The sequence below is a fragment of the Acomys minous genome (genome assembly GCF_964271855.1).
Source record: "Acomys minous genome assembly, chromosome: 3".
Classification (NCBI taxonomy): Eukaryota; Metazoa; Chordata; class Mammalia; order Rodentia; family Muridae; genus Acomys; species Acomys minous.
In genome coordinates, this window is record NC_140485.1 from 23509476 (window position 1) to 23527084 (window position 17609).

Consider the following 17609-nt stretch of genomic DNA (forward strand, 5'->3'; position numbering starts at 1 on the left):
AAAAAAGCAAGTCAGAAATAAATTAGAATTGGTTTCACCATTTTAAATACCCCCAGATGTTGCCTTAGCACTCTTCTGCTCTCCCCTAGAATCCTGGTTTTGGCTTTGCCTCTGTTCCCCCAGCTGTGTAAATTCTTTCATTGTCTGGGTGTCTGGCAGGAAAGAGCAGGAAGTGAGCGGAGGCCGCTCCACACTAAACTGATGGGCCTGAAAACTCCCAGGCTATCTCTGCTTCCTTTAGACGTCTGCGGTGCTTTTTTTTAGACAACTGCAGTATTTTTATACAATCCAGAAAATATGCTTTTCTGAGGCAAGTAGGTAGTAGTTTGGCTCAGTTCCGTGTGTTCTTCCTGAAGGCTAGGATGCGGGAAAACAGGCTTTGAGCTGCTTTCATCTACAGGGTGGGGCTGCTCTAAATTCAATATGCCTGGCTTCCAGGCAACACTCCTCTGCAAGGCCTTGAGCAAGTCCCTCTGAATGTCAGGCGCAGCCAGAGGATGCTGTTTTTAAAATCCTAGAAGTACAAGGGACTGGTAGGAGCAAGCGTCGTCTCCTTTGATGTCTTCTTTGGCGACGTTCTTAGAAAGTCTCCTTGAGTTTTGAGGAATTTGTTGCCCATTGTAGTTTGAAGTTGCTAATGCCCATGAACTGTTGCGGTGACTAGAAAGGCAGATCTCTAATTCCTGCTCAGTGAGCTTCCGGTCAGAAGTTTGGATGCCAGTAGAAGTAAGAAATAGGAAAAGAGAAGAGAGGGAAGGTAGACTCTCTTAGGTTTTCTCTAAATTTGCTTCCTGTTCCTTCATGACTGTCAGCCCCTAGGTGGGGAAGACTAAAGGTAGCTTGGCAGAAACCCATGAATTCAAAGTAGCAGCTTATATGGTCAACTCGCAAAGAGAGTCTCTTCTGCTGGGAGATAGTCTCGAAGTATGTGGCCAGTGTGCCTTCTCGCTGCTGTTTCTAGCCCTTGGGGCAGAAGCAGGGTGTGGGCAAGTGTGTTGTTAGAGGCGGCTGTATGGCACAGTCTGGGGGTATGCGGTCAGTGGGGAGCCGCCTTCATATATATTTCCTGTTAACCAAAAATCATGATCAACAGACTATCTAGAGCTGTCCATCTGGCTATGAAATTGTGATTTCAAGTAACATTTTAATAAACATCCAGAAAACCCTGATGTAAGACAGAGATGAAGCTGACTGTAGAACATAATCCAACACAGGCGTCGTGGATCAGAACATTCTGTTAAAATAATGACACTTTTATACCCAAATAAATATTTCCCCTCTAGTTCCCCTTTAACTATGGGTGACTTTTCCCAGCGGCGCAGAGTGAGAGCCTGCAAACGGCAGTGGCTTTCTTGCTTCTCCCAGCATCAGGACCTAAAGAGGGTACTTCACTCATAGATGTCTCCAAGATAGTCCAAAAAGAAGACACTTAAGGCACCCATTGGCCTCGTCAGCAAACCGGGATTTTCCATGTTCTGAATAAAGAACTGGAGAGAATACACTTTGTATACATTTTTCCACAATGGAATCCAGGAAGCCAGCTCCACGTATAAGGAGGTCTCTGTTGGGGAAGTTAATTTTGGACTATGTATAGAACCAGAAGCTAGTCCCTAGGTTTTTTGGATAGGAGCATTGAACAAGGTGAACCGAGTCTCTGCTGCTGGGAAGCCTATGTTGTTGAGGAACAAAACAGATTCATCGTTAGGACGGTTGGTAGTGAGGACCCGGGGCTAGATGTTGCTGTCACACGAGCCGGAGCCAAGTGGCACTGGAGCAGAGACTAAAAGATGAGTCAGAATGAGCCATGTGGCTCCAATGGGGAAAATATTCCAGAAATAGGGGGCACGAGTACAAAACTCCAAGGCAGGCGTGTCTGTAGTGTATCTGAGGAAACCTGGGAAGAAAGGGGAGAGGTAGGCGAGGGAGATTAGGGCAGACAGTGGAAGGTCATGGACTTTCTCTCACTTAGCAGTGATGGGGAGGGACAAGACTTGAGCTCCGAACGGTTATTGTTTAACGTAATGTATCACGACAGTTGCTACCGTCATTTTCTAAAAGCTATGGTGGATGACTTGATGTAGAGATGGTAATATGATGGTGGATGAACTCTCTATCATGTTTTCTTCTGCAATGAATCTTTCTCTCTTCCCATTTGTGACAGACGTGGATGAATGCCAGGCTATCCCTGGGCTGTGTCAAGGAGGAAACTGCATTAATACTGTTGGGTCTTTTGAGTGCAAATGCCCTGCTGGACACAAATTTAATGAAGTGTCGCAAAAATGTGAAGGTAAGTAACCTCGTGCTCCGAAACTAAAGGGAACGTGGGGGAGAGCAGACAAGATGGCATCGGCTAAGCTTGTTTGCGGATTACACCCAAGACCTTCTGTCTGTGGTAGCCCCATGGGGGTATAAAAATGACAGTCTGACAGAAATCATATGTCTATGGTCCACGGGACTAGTAAAGCCCCTCCAGCTTGTTCTACTTTTATACACACAAAATAAAGAGGCCCATCTGAGTCAAATTAAATATTAAAACATGAAATATTTTTGGCTGATACTTGGTTTAAAATATTCAAGATGCATGTTTTGTATAATTCTAGAGGCATGGATTTAAATTTGATCATTAGATACCATTCAAAATTATACCACTGCTATTTTCTAGTTAGAATGTAGAATTTTGAGTGTATGACATATTAACATAAACATTAGAGCTTAGGAATTTTTTTTCTGGGCCATAACACATGTCTATTGAATGAAAAAGCGTTCTGGTGTCTGCCAAGCAAAAACAAAAAGTAACCTGATGTATGTTTTTCTCTGTTTAGTTTGTAGAGTAGGCTTCTAAGATGTATACACAGGGGACATGTTTGCATCTCACGCTACTGTTACATGCCTTCCGGTGTAGTAGCTTCGTTTTGAGATGCAGGCATCTAGGAAGCACATAGACAGCTCTCGGTCTCTTCGATGAGTCCGTGGAGCTCATGGAGTATATATATATTCTGACAGCCTCAAAGCGACACCCGAAGATCCATCTCGTATCAAGCTCAGAGAAAGCCATTACTTTGTTGTTGTCTCATTTCACCAGCTGTGGCCTGAAGTTTCAAATGAGAAGTCTGTGATGGTGCTGAGCACAGCCTTTTGCTTGATTAGAATTGCTGGCGACCTCAGGAACAGTCATGGCTGTGCATCACACAGAAGATGCAGACATAGTGTTCACACTGAAAAAGAAAACTCTAGAGAACTTGAATTTTTTTAAATTAATGCTAAGCATCCTGCTTTGTATGCATCTAACAAATTAAAATTCAACCAGAGAATTATTAATATTTTTGACAACAAAAACAAATTCTCAACTGAGCAGAGGACAGAACCCTTTGGGGAGAGTTCATGTTTCCTCTGCCATCACAGTTATATTAAATTTAGGTGGTGGTTTTTCCCTTCTCTATTTTTCTATGCAAATTGACATCAGATATGATATTTTGTTGTAAGTGCTATATGTGCTCTGGCCTGGGACAATTTGAAATATTGTTGACTTGTCTTGCTCTGGTAGAAGAAACATCATCAGAAAGGTCTTCCCAGAACCCTCTGCAAGCTAGGTTCTCTTCATCAGTTCCCTTACTGTATTCCAAGTAAGGCAGCACACTAGGGGAGTGGCACTATTTGGGCACAGGATGTCCTTTGTGGTCAAGGAAGGGAGCCTCGAAGATCTAGCACACAACCACAAAGAGAACAAAAAAATCCTATAAATGGCTGGGAAAGAGAGTCTGGCATAGTAGTGCCCTCATTCTGAGCCCACGTGTGAGAGTCAGGTTTTTATTACTATGACAAAATACATGAAGGAATGAACTTTAAAAAGGAAAGGTTTATGGGTATGTATGTGTCCTGCACCCAGGGCACACATGTGGAGGTCTGAGGGCAGCTTGGAGGAGGAGGTTCTTTCCTTCCATTGTGTGGGTTCTGGGGGTTCAATCTCAGGTTGTCAGGCCTAGCAGCAAGTGTCCTTACTTGCTGAGCCACGTCACTGGCACTGTAGCTGGCTTTTTAAGTGTGTTTTCCCTTGACTCAGAAAGGAAGAAATTGTATAGTCCTTATATTACCTTAAAAATTAAAAAGCCACTTCAATCTAGTGGGTCTTACCAAATTCCTAAGATAGCAGCCACCACTCCCCTCTGGCCTGATGGCTGTATTTAAGCTTTTCATGAGAGCTTCCTCTTCAGAACCCTCCCTTTTTCATATCTTCCTTTTCCTAAAACCCCAATAAAATCCTATAGACGAAGGTTTAATAGGTACATAAAATTTATAGCAGTTAAAATGTAAATTAATAAGGGATTCAATGTCAGATTTTAAACATTTTAAAAGGCAAATATGGAGATTTGTTTTTATTTTTTAGATTTTCCTCCTTCCTTCCTTCCTTTCTTCCCTTCTTTCCTGCATTGATGTTTTGCCTGGATGTCTGTCTGTCTGAAGATGTCAGATCCCAGAGTTACAGACAGTTGCGAGCTGCCATGTGGGTACTGGGAATTGAACCCATGACTCCTGGAAGAGCAGTCAGTGCTCCTAACCACTGAGCCATCTCTTCAGCCCAAAGGTGGAGATTTATAGCTGTGATCTGAGAAGGGGACCAGAGCTCACGGACACATCTTTGCTGTTTTTTGTTTGTTTGTTTGTTTGTTCTGATGACTGTGAAGCTTGTGTACTGGAGGAGCACAGGCGACTTCCCCTTCTGGAAACGAAGCCCGTTTTTGCATAGGTTACTGTGGCTGGAAATTAAGAAATAAGAAACTTTAGTTAAGGGATTACATTATTTTTTTCCCCGGAAGAAGTCCCTTTAATTAATAATTAACCTTTAACGTTTGGGGATTTGGATTGTCGTTAGCCCAGCCTCCAACAATCCTGAGAGCATGGCATGATTCAAAGGAATTTTTACCACGTGGCTCTGACATCCACGAACTCCCTGATATGTGAGTTGGAGTGCTTGGGGTTTCTCTTTACCACAGCTATCTCATATTGACCTAATAGCTACCTGCTTTAGGGGCTTTTGTCATCTTGGGTACCAGTGAGCATCCCTGGGGCTGTTTGACCCATCACCACAGGTGAGACTCCTGGACATAGTGCTCACCTCTCTGCTCAGCATAGCTAAGCTCCTTGCACAGTTAATGGAGTAGTGCTACAGCCTGAAAGGCCCAGTGAGTAAGGTGGGCCCGGCCCCAGCCCTGGTAAAGTCCCCAGTTCACTATGTGGTCTTAGTTTACATCAGGTGCCAACTCTGCGCATGCGATGACACAGAGAGGCCCTTCACTGTTCTGTACTCCGGAGCTCCCCACCTCTCCACTTACTCCTTCGCAGTTGTGATCTGTGACTGATGGGTACCAGTGTGTGACTAAAACAGCACTGGCTGGCTGCCTGTCCGCTGCGTGCATCTTAAAAGGCAGCATTTGCGCAATGAAACAAAGTTAAGTGCACAGGCTCATAATCTGCCTGATTTCTTTTAAAGAGCTGCCGCCAAGTTTTTAGTCTGCCTCTCACCACTTGAGCGGTAACTACAACATCCAGGGTCAGGTAGTTGGGTCCCTTGTCAAGTCACTATTGTGGACAACTGAGTGTCCAGGAAGATCGTAGCTAGTGCTGAGACAGGCTCCGTTAAGTTTCTTCATCCCTAGCAGATTCTGGGGGTGGGGGGGGGGTGGAGAGAGAAAGAGAGAGGGGGAGAGGGAGGGAAGAGGGGGAGAAAGCAGGCCTAGAAATGGTGTGGGCCTTTAAAACTTCAAAGGCCACCCTCAGGGACACACATCTTCCAATAAGGCCACACCTCCTAATCCTTCCCAAACAGTTCCACCAGCTGGGCCCCAAGCGTTCAAAGGCATGAGCCCGTTGGGGTCATTCTTACTCATCACCACAAAGGCCTTGCCTTGCCGTTATGTCTTCCTCTGTCCTCAAATTAGGTTTTGTGTTTTGCAGGCTTACTGATACACTGATTGTGTGTGTGTGTGTGTGTGTGTGTGTGTGTGTGTGTGTGTGTGTGTTCAGAATAAGAGGGCAATCAAAAGACAGAAGGATACCAAAAGCAGAGATGTTGTAAGGAGAGTGTTAGGGTGTGGCGCTGGGTCTAGAAAAGCCTACACTGTGTGTGCGCTGCTTCTCCCCTGAATAGCGTCACCTTTACAGTGACATTGCTGTGCACTGTAGCTTTGACTCTGTGCTCAGTGACACCTTCCTTCAGCCTCCAGACTGGCATAGAAAAAATGGTTTCTTTTGCTTTCCGAGAGGCTAAACATCATGGCGATGGTGTCGTTGATGACTTTGTGACTCTACTGGTCAACTTGGATGAGGATATACTTGCATGTAAGAGAATTTACATGAGTGGGGTCCGCTTGGAACCTTGTTTTGGTTTTTAAATGAAGAGGAGCGCATGGACGGGAGAGGAAGTGCTCTCATTCAGTGGTGCTAAGCCTTCCTGACTGTCAGCAGTACCAGCTGGCTGCACTGGTTCCTCCAAGAGGCGCAGTTAGGTTGCCTCTCTCGCTTGTCCTAGATAGTGCAAGACACGCCATTTGGTCTCCTCCCTTTTCTTGCCACTACTGATACTTGTGAGTAAGAGGTTTGGGCTTTTGGAAAAGTCCTTATGAGGAAATAGTTAGATTTGTCTCAAAGGGACATTTATTGTTTCCTTGGAGGAGACCAGTGGCCTCAGGCCCTAGTGACTGATCTTCTCTGGCCTCTGTAGCATTCAAGATTTTTGTTAAGGCATTTCCTTAGGATCAGTGTGTGGGAAAGAGAGGGAGAAGTGGCTGGAATGTAAAGACAGATTGGGTGAGCTGTGGTACATCCCAGAGGCAGAATCAGCTGGCCACAGAGGACAGTGTGACATCAAGTGACATGAGTGGTGTGGAGTCAAGTAGACTTTGCAGATGCCCCTCACTTGGTTGAGATGACCAGACTTTTGCCCATCCTCCATGATTTCCTATTAGATGTCGGGTACCCAGGCAGGCTACCTCAGGCAAGGCAGCTCAATGATCCCTGACAGAACCAAAAGACAAAGGCAGCCTGTTGACCGCACCTCCAACAGTGGGAGCACTCAGGGGGAGCACTCAGTCCTTCCCCGAAGAGAGAGCTGACCAGAGCACCAAATGTCTTCTGGGGTTCACTTACCAAATCACATCCTTACAACACAGGGCCTCCATCACGCTCATTTGGATGTGCTACTGTGAAACCAAGCTGGTACTTCTGGTCACCACAGGTCTGATCAATGTCCAGGCCATGGGGTCTTCTCTGAAGGATTTCAGTGTCTGTCTTGTGGGGAATTTGATTGAAAACAAATACAGAAGACAAGAATATAGAATAATTAGAAGAGGAGTTCAATATAGTACAAAATATTCAGAGAGAGAGAGCATGTTTTAAAAACAAATGTATTTGGAAAAGCAGCATGCTGCGAGCCTGTTACCTTAGGTTCTAAAGAGGATGAATTTGTTTTGCTCCATCTCTTGAATTTGGTAAATCCCTAGGGAACGTCTGTCTGAATAAGCTCTTCTCCGGGCAGTCCTTTTTCAGTGCACACAGCTGCTTCTGGGGGCTTGAGTTCCCAAGTGCTCTGTTTGCATTTTTTGTAGCCATGAACTTTCACATTGCACCCTCCAGCTAACAGGAACTCCTCCTTGCATTGCAGATATCGATGAATGCAGCACCATTCCGGGAGTCTGTGATGGCGGCGAGTGTACAAACACAGTCAGCAGTTACTTCTGCAAATGTCCCCCTGGTTTTTACACCTCTCCTGATGGCACCAGGTGCATAGGTGAGTTTAATGACAGATGGCAGGCATGGTTGTTATACATCGTCCATCATGAACATGTCTCTGAATAAGTTTGTTAATGGACCAGTTGAGGGGAAGATGAGCATTTGTGGAAATGCGTTCAACAGTGGAGGGCCCTGTTAGCCAGTGGAGGCATTGTGTGTCCTCATTTATGGAGTTGTAGACATCCTCAGTGTGTGAGTTAAGGTGCAGTCTCCCCATGACCACTTTTAGTCATTTTCCAGAATCTATGTTAATCAAGATCTGATATTTTGCAGTAATCTTTAACTGGTCTGGCTTCTATACAATCTTCTTTGTCAAACTTAACTTCCTAAAATAGTCATTTGATTAAATAACATTCTTGCTTAAACATCTCGGGTACTTTCCATCAGGACATGGAAACTAGTGATTATCAGTGTCCAGTGGTTTCACATAAACTACAAGCATGATAATACCTACATATGTACACATTCCAGGTAAGGTGATATAACGCACGCACGCACGCATGCACACATATTCTCTCTCTCTCTCTCTCTCTCTCTCTCTCTCTCTCTCTCTCTCTCTCTCTCTCTCTCTGCAGGCAATGGCAGTTCTGCTCTAAACTATTGTGGTGTTTGTTTGCATGAAGACAGAAATTGAATGAAGGTTTAGTTTGTTCTTTTTTAAATTTATTTTTAATTTTGGGGGTGTGTGTGAGTGTGCACAACTTTGTGCACTTGTGGGCACAGGGCAAAGAGGATGTTGGATTCCGTGGAGTTAGCAGAAGTTGTGAGCCTCCTAATACAGGTGCTGGGACCCAAACACAAGTGTCCTGCATATCTTATGTTAAGTGAGAAGCATATTTCAGATATTGTTTACTTTTCACAACTTGATTGTATATAAGACTCTACAGAGATCTATTTTCCTTGGAGAGCCTACGCCCTGTGTATAGATAAAGATAGATGCTTGCCCTTTGCTCTGACCTCCTCTCTTCAGAGGAATATCCCAGGGGCTTCTCCTGTGCTGTGAGCGCTTTTTGGTAGCTGAGTGCTGTACCACAGTGTGTGAGCTGTTGTCATGACAGTCAGACATGATGTAATCCAATAAAAGTGATCTATAGGACTGTGCCTCACCATGCTGCTTTGAGGAGATACTTTTCTGCCAAGAAGAAAAGAAGTCATCTAGAACTGTTGGGTCCCTACAGGGCTAAGAATCCTTTGAAAAAATTACTCAGAGCCTCAGGACAAATGGGAACCCTGATTAATAAGCATTAGATCTGGCTGAAAACGGATTCATCCCTTCGAAACACAGCCTCACAAGTCTGAGGCACAGTTTCAGACTGAAAATGAACGCCCATGCCACAGATGAAATGTTGTTTTTTAATGAGTCTATATAAATGTTTGCCTAAAGTGGCTCGAATTAAGTAATTTAAACTAAAGACAGCCGAGGCTGTCTTTAATATAGAGGCACGTCTTTACGACTAACTGTCTGTAACTACTAATGATTTTCTTAGTCTTTTTGTTCCTGTGGCACATTGATTTAAATCATTTCTTCTCTCCTTGGGGTGGAATTTTGGCCAAGTGCCCCAGAGTGCAGGGCAAGGTGGGAGACAGGGCACTCCTGATTACATAGAGGGCCAGAAAGCGTGAAGCTGTCTTTCCCGAACATGCTCTTGGTCAGTCTGTCAATCTTCTCAGGATGAGGCATGGTGGTGTTAAGGCACAGGATTATTGTCCCACACTGGATCTAAAACACTTTGTGTGCTTTTTTTCTCTCTCAGATGTTCGCCCTGGTTACTGCTACACGGCTCTGACAAACGGGCGCTGCTCTAACCAGCTGCCACAGTCCATAACCAAAATGCAGTGCTGTTGTGATCTTGGCCGATGCTGGTCTCCAGGGGTTACTGTCGCTCCCGAGATGTGTCCCATCAGATCCACTGGTAAGAGCCCATCTATAACATCTGCAACATATCCCATACAACCCTCCCAAGCCCATGGCACCGTGTGCAGTGTGGGTCCAGATGAAACCCAGGTAAATAAATAAGACTCCAGACATTAAAAGTGTAGCGATGGAGGAATTCTCTAGACGGTGCACAAGTAAAGTCTAGATCTGCTGGTGACTTAGTTCTCTCACTGCCATGGAACAGTAGCTGCCTCAGGAAATCTTTGTTCTCTCGTAGTCTCAATGAGGGATGTGGTTGCTCTCCTGTGCCTCTTCCCAGCTCAGCAGGACAAAGCCCTGCTCTCCTACCATGCACATCTCCTCTTTCCCTAACATCCATCACTTTCTCTTCCTTCTGTAAGTCCTGTTGTTTTTGTTTGTTTGGTTGGTTTTTTTTCCTGAGACAGGGTTTCTCTGTGTAGCATTGGCTGACCTGGACTCACTTTGTACACAAGGCTGGCCTCGAACTCACAGCGATCCGCCTGCCTCTGTCTCCCAGAGTGCTTGGATTAAAGGCATGTGCCACCATGCCTGGCTAGTCCTGTTGTTTTTTAATCCTCCATATTTTCGCATTTGTCTGTCATATTCGCTTCATTTGCGCTAAAAGCTTATTGTTCTGCGATCCTAATGTTTGTGATAGCCTCCCAAGTTTCCAGTGGGAGATCCTGCCATATACCTTTCCCAAAATGTAGCTCACCTGACATTGCTTTAAAATTTCTCTTTGCAGAAGGTACAGAAAGAAAGATGTCCGGGACCTTTTCATTAGTATGACAGTTGGCATTATTTGGTGGTCCAAATGACACCAAAAAATATTTAAGATTTGGATTAGCATCTGGAGTCCCACAATCTGAACCCAGTTCTTCTTTTAGTTGTTAATGTTTTCAACAGCTCATTTTCTAATTAAATTATATGGTTATGTTTCCCTTGAACAGTCTCAGCATTTCTAGAAAAAAATGAATTATTTTTTTCCTAAAATATCTGCACCATTCATGCCTTAACCCCTCATCCTTTCTCCCACAACCCTTGCTGTTTAACATACTTTCTAGAGAAGTAATTCTCAGCCTGTAGGTCACTACCCCTCTGTCGGGGGGAAGGTGTCTCACGACCCTTTCACGGTGGTCACCTGAGACCATCGGAAAGCACAGATATTTACATTCCAATTCGTAACAGTAGTAAAATTACAGCTATAAAGTAGCAACAAAAATGATTTGATGGTTGGGGGTCACCACGACATGAGGAGCTGCATGAAAGGGTCACAGTGCTGGGAAGGCTGAGAACCACTGCTCTAGAGGGTTAAGGATCTGGGCAAACAGCCTGAGGCATGAACATGCCAAGATAGCCACAGCTGGGAGAGTGGCCTCACTCTCATGGCCCTATGGCTCTGGTTTGTACTTTCGCTGTGCTCAGGGTCACACTGTTCTGCCTTGTGCCCACTTGTGCCCACGTACTGCTCTGTCGCCAGTTATGAATCTCATGGAGAGGGTCTTAGTCGTCATCATTGTAATCCTGTACTCCTCATGCTTGCTGCAGTAGTTAGCGTAAGCTTGCTCATAAGAGACATTCAGGCGGAACGCACAGCTCATTAAATATGATTCCCTCCACAAATCCCAATGAAAGGCTGCCCTTTAGCCCTGTTTAATCCGACTCTTGAATGGCGTGGTCAAATTGGAAAGTTGAGGGGAGGCAGTGAAACCAATAGTGGAGGAACGTGGAGCTGACATAATGGTTTTGAGTGGGCTGCGTATAGGATGTGTGGGTCTCATCACAGGTTATAGAGCCATGCATGGGTGTCAGTGTAAGATGCTGTTCACCACTGAGAAGTGTACGTGTGAGGGAGAGAAGTAATACAGTCTTTCTGTGTCTCTATACATACATACATACATACATACATACATACATACATACATACGATTCAACAGGCCAGACATTTGGCCACTTGCTGTTTACACCCTAAGAAGTGAACCCTCCTCCTAATTTGCTGCAGAGCTATTCGGTGGATCAAGTTTAGAAGCTCGTGACTTCCCACCAAGATGCATGACGTGGATACCAGAAGGATTGCTTCTTAAACACACACATCAATTTGGGAATCAGTAACATTGTTTGGATTCCTTGTGTTGAGACCTTGAGTAGAGGTGGGAAGACTGTGGATGAAGGACCCAGCAGGAAGACACCAGCTCTTGTGTGTGACTTTGCAGGGAGCTGAAAGACATGAGCCCGGCACAGGCATAGAGCAAAGGAGACTGATTGTGCGAGCTCATTTTCAGGCAGGCTTTGTTTGTTCAGATCTTTCAGGACAGTGCTATTGAGCTCTGGGCCTGTAAAGTGGCAATGTAAGAGGGACTCTGCCTTTTTTCTATTTCTTTTTCTTTAAAGACAAAAGCAAGCAAGCAAACAAAAGCTCCGAGTTGAATGGAGGCAGAAAAAGTAAAGACCATTGAGAAAAAGTATCCCTGGCTGCTGATCCTTAATGTAAAGTAGCTCACAGATAAAACCATCCCTCTGTAGAAAGAAGGAGTTTAGGGCCCAGTTTAGATACATGTGCTACAGGGCTAAGGTGAATCTGGTGATGTCCTTAAGGTAATATACTCACCTAATTAGCAGAAACACTAATAAGCCAACCAACTTTTTTTTTCACAAATCCTAAAAGAATTTTAAAACGAGGTTGACCCAGTGCTTACAAGCACTTGAAAACAAAGTGTTTCCTTTAATATAGTCAGGATTCAATTAAATCCAACATGTACTGAAATCCTCTTATGTGTAATTCACAGGGCTAGGCTGAGAGTGAGACTTAGTTATGGTTTATATATGATCCAGATTTAAATTGCTGCATAGAAATGTGGTGAAAACATCCTCGGGGAACAATTAATGTGGGTGTCTAAGTGATAATTCTGTAGGAAGAGTCACTGTAGTTTAGTGAACAAAACTCCTGAGTCAGGAAAACACAGACAAGGAAAAATCCCTTCCAAATACAGTTAGATGCCAAGAATTTGTGGGTCAAAATTCCATATAAATAATAGAGCCTAGTAATGGAATTCTCTGGAAGCTTGAACTTGGTCTGAGTTATAGGTGTGAAGTAAGGCTGAAGAATGTTCAGAAACGGACGACTTAGAAACAGCAGAGCATGTGGAGTCTGGTATGGTTAGTCAGGTGTCAATTCGCAGGACGTCCCATGAGGCTGAGTTAGGAAAGCATCCCAGTAGTCACAGGTAAAGAAAACATTAGCCTACTTTATGATAATGGTTAGCACGATGTTGAAAACAGCTAAATAAGAATCACTCTGTGGACAAGATAATAAAGTTAGCGACATTCTAGCCAAAAGCAAAGATGAAAAATGCTGCAGTTGGCCTGCAGAAGGCGACGGTCATCATCTGTGCCTGTGGAGGAAAGCGGCAGATGAGTACCACAAGCGTACCCTGAAGCTAGATGCTGTCTTAAATACTGTTGTTCTGGAAACTCAGAGAAAAGATATCGAGAACCTAGCAAAGACTTATTTTCATAGAGACCTGATATTGTTATTTTTTTTTAAAAAAGTATTCAACTCTAAAATGTGAAAACATGGGGAAATACTTGACAAGCCAGGGCACCCAGGTCACAGAATCATTGTACAGCATTCACAAACCCCACTGCGGAGACCTGCCTTCTCCATCTGTCTAGTTGTGTTTGACAGACAAACCTCAGGGCTCTCTGCTCTGAACTTCCTGCCTTCCACATGTCTTAGGACAACTCCTCCATCCCATGGCTTCAGATATTACCTCTCTTCTGATAACTGAAAATGTTGACCTCTTCTCTGGGCTCCAAACTGTCTTCAACAACTGTTGTGTGATATCTCCGTTTGGCTGTCTGATACTTCCTAACTCACAGTAAGGTCTGACTTCTGCCCATCACACCAGCCCCCCTCTCCTGACAGCTTTCCTCCCACAGTAAAGGGAAAGAGCGTTTACCTATCTGAACAACCAAAGCACTAGTAGTTATTCGCGAGTTCTTATTCCTGCGGCTCCAACATTTTGTCCATCACCAAGCACTACTATTTACTTATAAACTATCATGGACCATTTGTACACACTGTCAAGTCTCATCATTACCTCCCTGGTGCATCCATCATCATCTTGTCCTTGGTTTTCCACACAAGTCTTTCTCCCCTCTAGTCCTTTATGCATCAGCAAGAGTGAGCTGAAAAGACTCATGTGATCACATTCTGCCAGAGAGTGCGGTGGCTTCCCTTTACACATAAAATAAAAGTCAAAGCCTTACAAAACAACAACCACAACAAAAAAGCAAACAACAACAGTGCCTCCTGTAGCCTCGGCTGGCCTTATACTCACTATGTAGCCAAAGGTGACTTTGAATTTCAACTCCTGCTTTGCCCATTGTGTCATCTTTATCATTATTATTATTATTATTATTATTATTATTTAATTCATTCATATTACATCTCAATTGTTATCCCATCCCTTGTATCCTCCCATTTCTCCCTCCCTCCCATTTTTCCCTTACTCCCCTCCCCTATGTCTGTGACTGAGGGGGACCTCCACCCCCTGTATATGTTCATAGGGTATCAAGTCTCTTCTTGGTAGCCTGCTATTCTTCCCCTGAGTGCCACCAGGTCTCCCCATCCAGGGGACGTGGTCAAATATGGGGCCCCAGAGTTCCACTGTGTCATCTTGCTAGCCCTTATTTTGTGTGTCTGTGAGTATGAAAATTATTACCATCCAGTGTAATGGGTCTCATCATAGCGTTTCTCATCATCTATGTTATTGTATTTCTCTCTGATAGGACACAAGCCCTCTGATGTGCTTTTCAGATGCCTGGGGCAGCTGCCGCCGTGGGGTGGGGGTAGGGTGGGAAGAGTGACCCCTAACATTTATCCTGGTGGGTTTCAATGTGTAAATGTCCTTCTAGATTTTGGAAGACGCACATGATACCTGCTCTGGAGACATTTTTATTGTTGTTGTTTAAACTTTCAATTATTGTCTCTGTGTGGCCAGTGTGTAGACATTGAGCATACGAATGAAGCATTTATTCCGATTGGCCAGTGCACTTTGGTTTCTTTAAGGGGGTGTTTTCCCCGGCTTCCAGGCAGCCATGGCTCTACTGATTGTGTCCTGTTGTCTCATTTCTTCCAGAGGATTTCAACAAGCTGTGCTCTGTCCCTCTGGTAATTCCCGGGAGACCAGACTATCTTCCCCCACCCATTGGCCCCCTTCCTCCAGTCCAACCAGTTCCTCCTGGCTTTCCTCCGGGGCCTGTGGTCCCAGTCCCTCGGCCACCACCAGATTATCCGTATCCGCCTCCATCACGGGAACCGCCAAGTAAGAATTCAAGAGCCTTACTTAATTCCTCTTGTGTTTATAAGTCATCGTTTTGTTTTATGCTGCTTTCGTCTTTAAGTATTCTCACCAACTGTTAGATTAAAAATTTGCACACAGCTTTCCAGGTTCCATAGCTTTCCAGTTTTATAAATAAGAATGGAAACCTTGAATGTTCCAGAGATGAATGTCCCTTCGTGATTGATAGTCTCAATCAAATGTGGGAGGGGTATGGGAAAGACCGAAATCGGATTCAGAGAGAGAAAATTAATGGCAGAAGACGTATGAAATTATATTTTAGGTCATATAATATACAAAATAGTTGACTGCGAATACCTTGCTGCCGTAGTTATTACCCCAGACTGGAGGCTGGAGAATAAGGAGGCCCGTGGAGGGGCAAGAGGCAGGCAGAGAAGCCTCTGGGCCACAGCACCTTCTACCCTGCCGGATGCAGCGTGCTCTGTGGATGCTGGATGGCCTTGTGCTCCAGTGCCTGGCTCACCCTCGGTAGCTCTTGCTTTAGGACTTGGTATTTTGTTTACTACTGACAGAGCAGATATCATAGCTATGAATAATTTTAGTGGGGTTCAATGCTGTTCTTCCAGGGGTGCTGCCTTTCAACGTCACCGACTACTGTCAGCTGGTCCGCTATCTCTGTCAAAACGGACGCTGCATTCCAACTCCTGGCAGCTACCGGTGTGAGTGCAACAAGGGCTTCCAACTGGATATCCGCGGGGAGTGCATAGGTACGCAATTGATCGCTTGGCTGAAACTGAGAGATACCGTAGTTCTGTTGTAATTGTCTGTGTCTTAGTCCGTGCTCTGTTGCTGTGAAGACGCACCATGACCACGGCCATCCTTATAAAAGAAAACATTTTCACTGAGGCTTACTTACAATATCAGAGGTTTAGTCCATTTTCATCATGGCGGGGAGACATGGTGGCAGGCAGGCAGACATGGTTTCTGGAGACAAGTAGAGAGTTCTACATTCTGGTCCGCAGGCAGAGAGAGAGAGAGAGAGAGAGAGAGAGAGAGAGAGAGAGAGAGAGAGAGAGAGAGAGAGAGACTGGGCCTGACTTGAGCATTTGAAACCCCAAAGCCCACCCTGATGACACGCTTCCTCTAACAAGGTCACACTCACTCCAGCAAGGCCACCCCTCCTACCCCTTGTCAAGTAGCCCCGCTCCCTAATGGCCAAGCACCTATGGGGCCATTCCTATGCCAGCCACCAGGGCCTGTGCTGTTTTCCTGTTGCCGCTGTAACACAGCACCTCAAACAGTGGCTCCAAACTGTAGAACTTTCTTATCTTTGGCTTCCAATACAGGTCTTAAAAGCTAGGTGTTGGTGGGGTTGTAGCTTCAGAACCTCTGGGGGACAGAGAATTTCCTGACCCTTCTAGAGTTTCTCAGACTCTGGAGACAAGTAGAGCATCGTGGCCTTTCTTTATCTATACATCCCGGAGGGCAGGCTCTTCAGTAGTCCAACACGAGGACCACTGGGCTGTTGGATCTGACAGCACTCGGTCAGCGTGTGCTCTTCCGCCATAAAATAGATTTGTTTCTTAGTTGTCAGTTCCTAGTTTCTCACCACCTTCCCCCCCCCCCCCCGCGCCCCCCGATCATATGGGCAGGATAACCTCTTCTATGGGTTATCCAGAGTGACACAGGAGAGGGAGGAGTGTGTGGCTCAGGGTCAGACTTGACTCTGCACCCCCAAGAAACTTGTAGAGCAATAAGGCTTTGTGGAGCCTTAGTTTACTCCTTAGCATCAATGTAGACCAGTGGGCCCTGCTCCTGAGTATGTAAAGCAACTGGAACACCTTGGGATTAAGGCTATGGACGGTGGCACATGAGGACCTCCCTTTAAACAACCATCTATCCACTTTTTTTTCTCACATGTTTTACAGAACAGCAGCAGGAGATGCTTAGACATGAGGCAGACTTTCTTTGTACTAATATATATATATATACACACACACACACACACACACACACACACACACACACACAGAGAGAGAGAGAGAGAGAGAGAGAGAGAGAGAGAGAGAGAGAGAGAGAGAGAACCCACCTTTAAGGTAAATGTTAGTCCCTTTGATTTTTTTTCCCCAGTACATGGAGTTGAAGCCAGAATTTATATAAGTGGTAGGCCAGTGCCCTACCACTAAGTAACATCCTTACTCTACTTCCTCTTTTTATTTTTGAGACAGGGTTTTACCAAGTCATCTAGGCAGGCCTTAAACTTGTAATTCTCCTGCCTCCGACCCCTAGGAGCTGGAATAACAGCCATGTGCTTTCTCGCATCTGTCCGTTTGATTTTCTTAGGCCAGACTCACATAAGAAACAGAATGTGTTTATTATCTCAGAGCATGTACCGGTGGAGAGTGTATCAACAACCAGGGCTCTTACATGTTCCAAGCAGAACTTGGGAAAAGAGGGAAGAATGCGGGCAGACTGTTCCACTAGCTTTGCAGTGGGAAGAGGCCTGGTATAAGTGGGAAAGGGGAAAAAATACTTTCATTATGCAGTTTCCCTTTCTTTCTTTTTCCAAGTTCTGCTTTGTTGACAAAGGGTTCCATACACAGCCCTGGCTGACCTGGAACTCA

At 44.9% G+C, this 17609-nt stretch overlaps 1 protein-coding gene across 2 annotated transcripts in view; it reads left to right on the forward strand.

The window, feature by feature from the left end:
* FBN1 (fibrillin 1) overlaps positions 1-17609 on the forward strand; it is a 201976-nt gene that overhangs the window by 95455 nt on the left and 88912 nt on the right. For both annotated transcript variants that reach the window (XM_084775482.1, XM_084775483.1), the window contains exons 8-12: positions 2162-2287; positions 7658-7783; positions 9540-9698; positions 14824-15009; positions 15612-15752. In XM_084775482.1, the coding sequence (XP_084631608.1) occupies positions 2162-2287; positions 7658-7783; positions 9540-9698; positions 14824-15009; positions 15612-15752 (738 nt within the window). The remainder of the gene's footprint in view (positions 1-2161; positions 2288-7657; positions 7784-9539; positions 9699-14823; positions 15010-15611; positions 15753-17609) is intronic.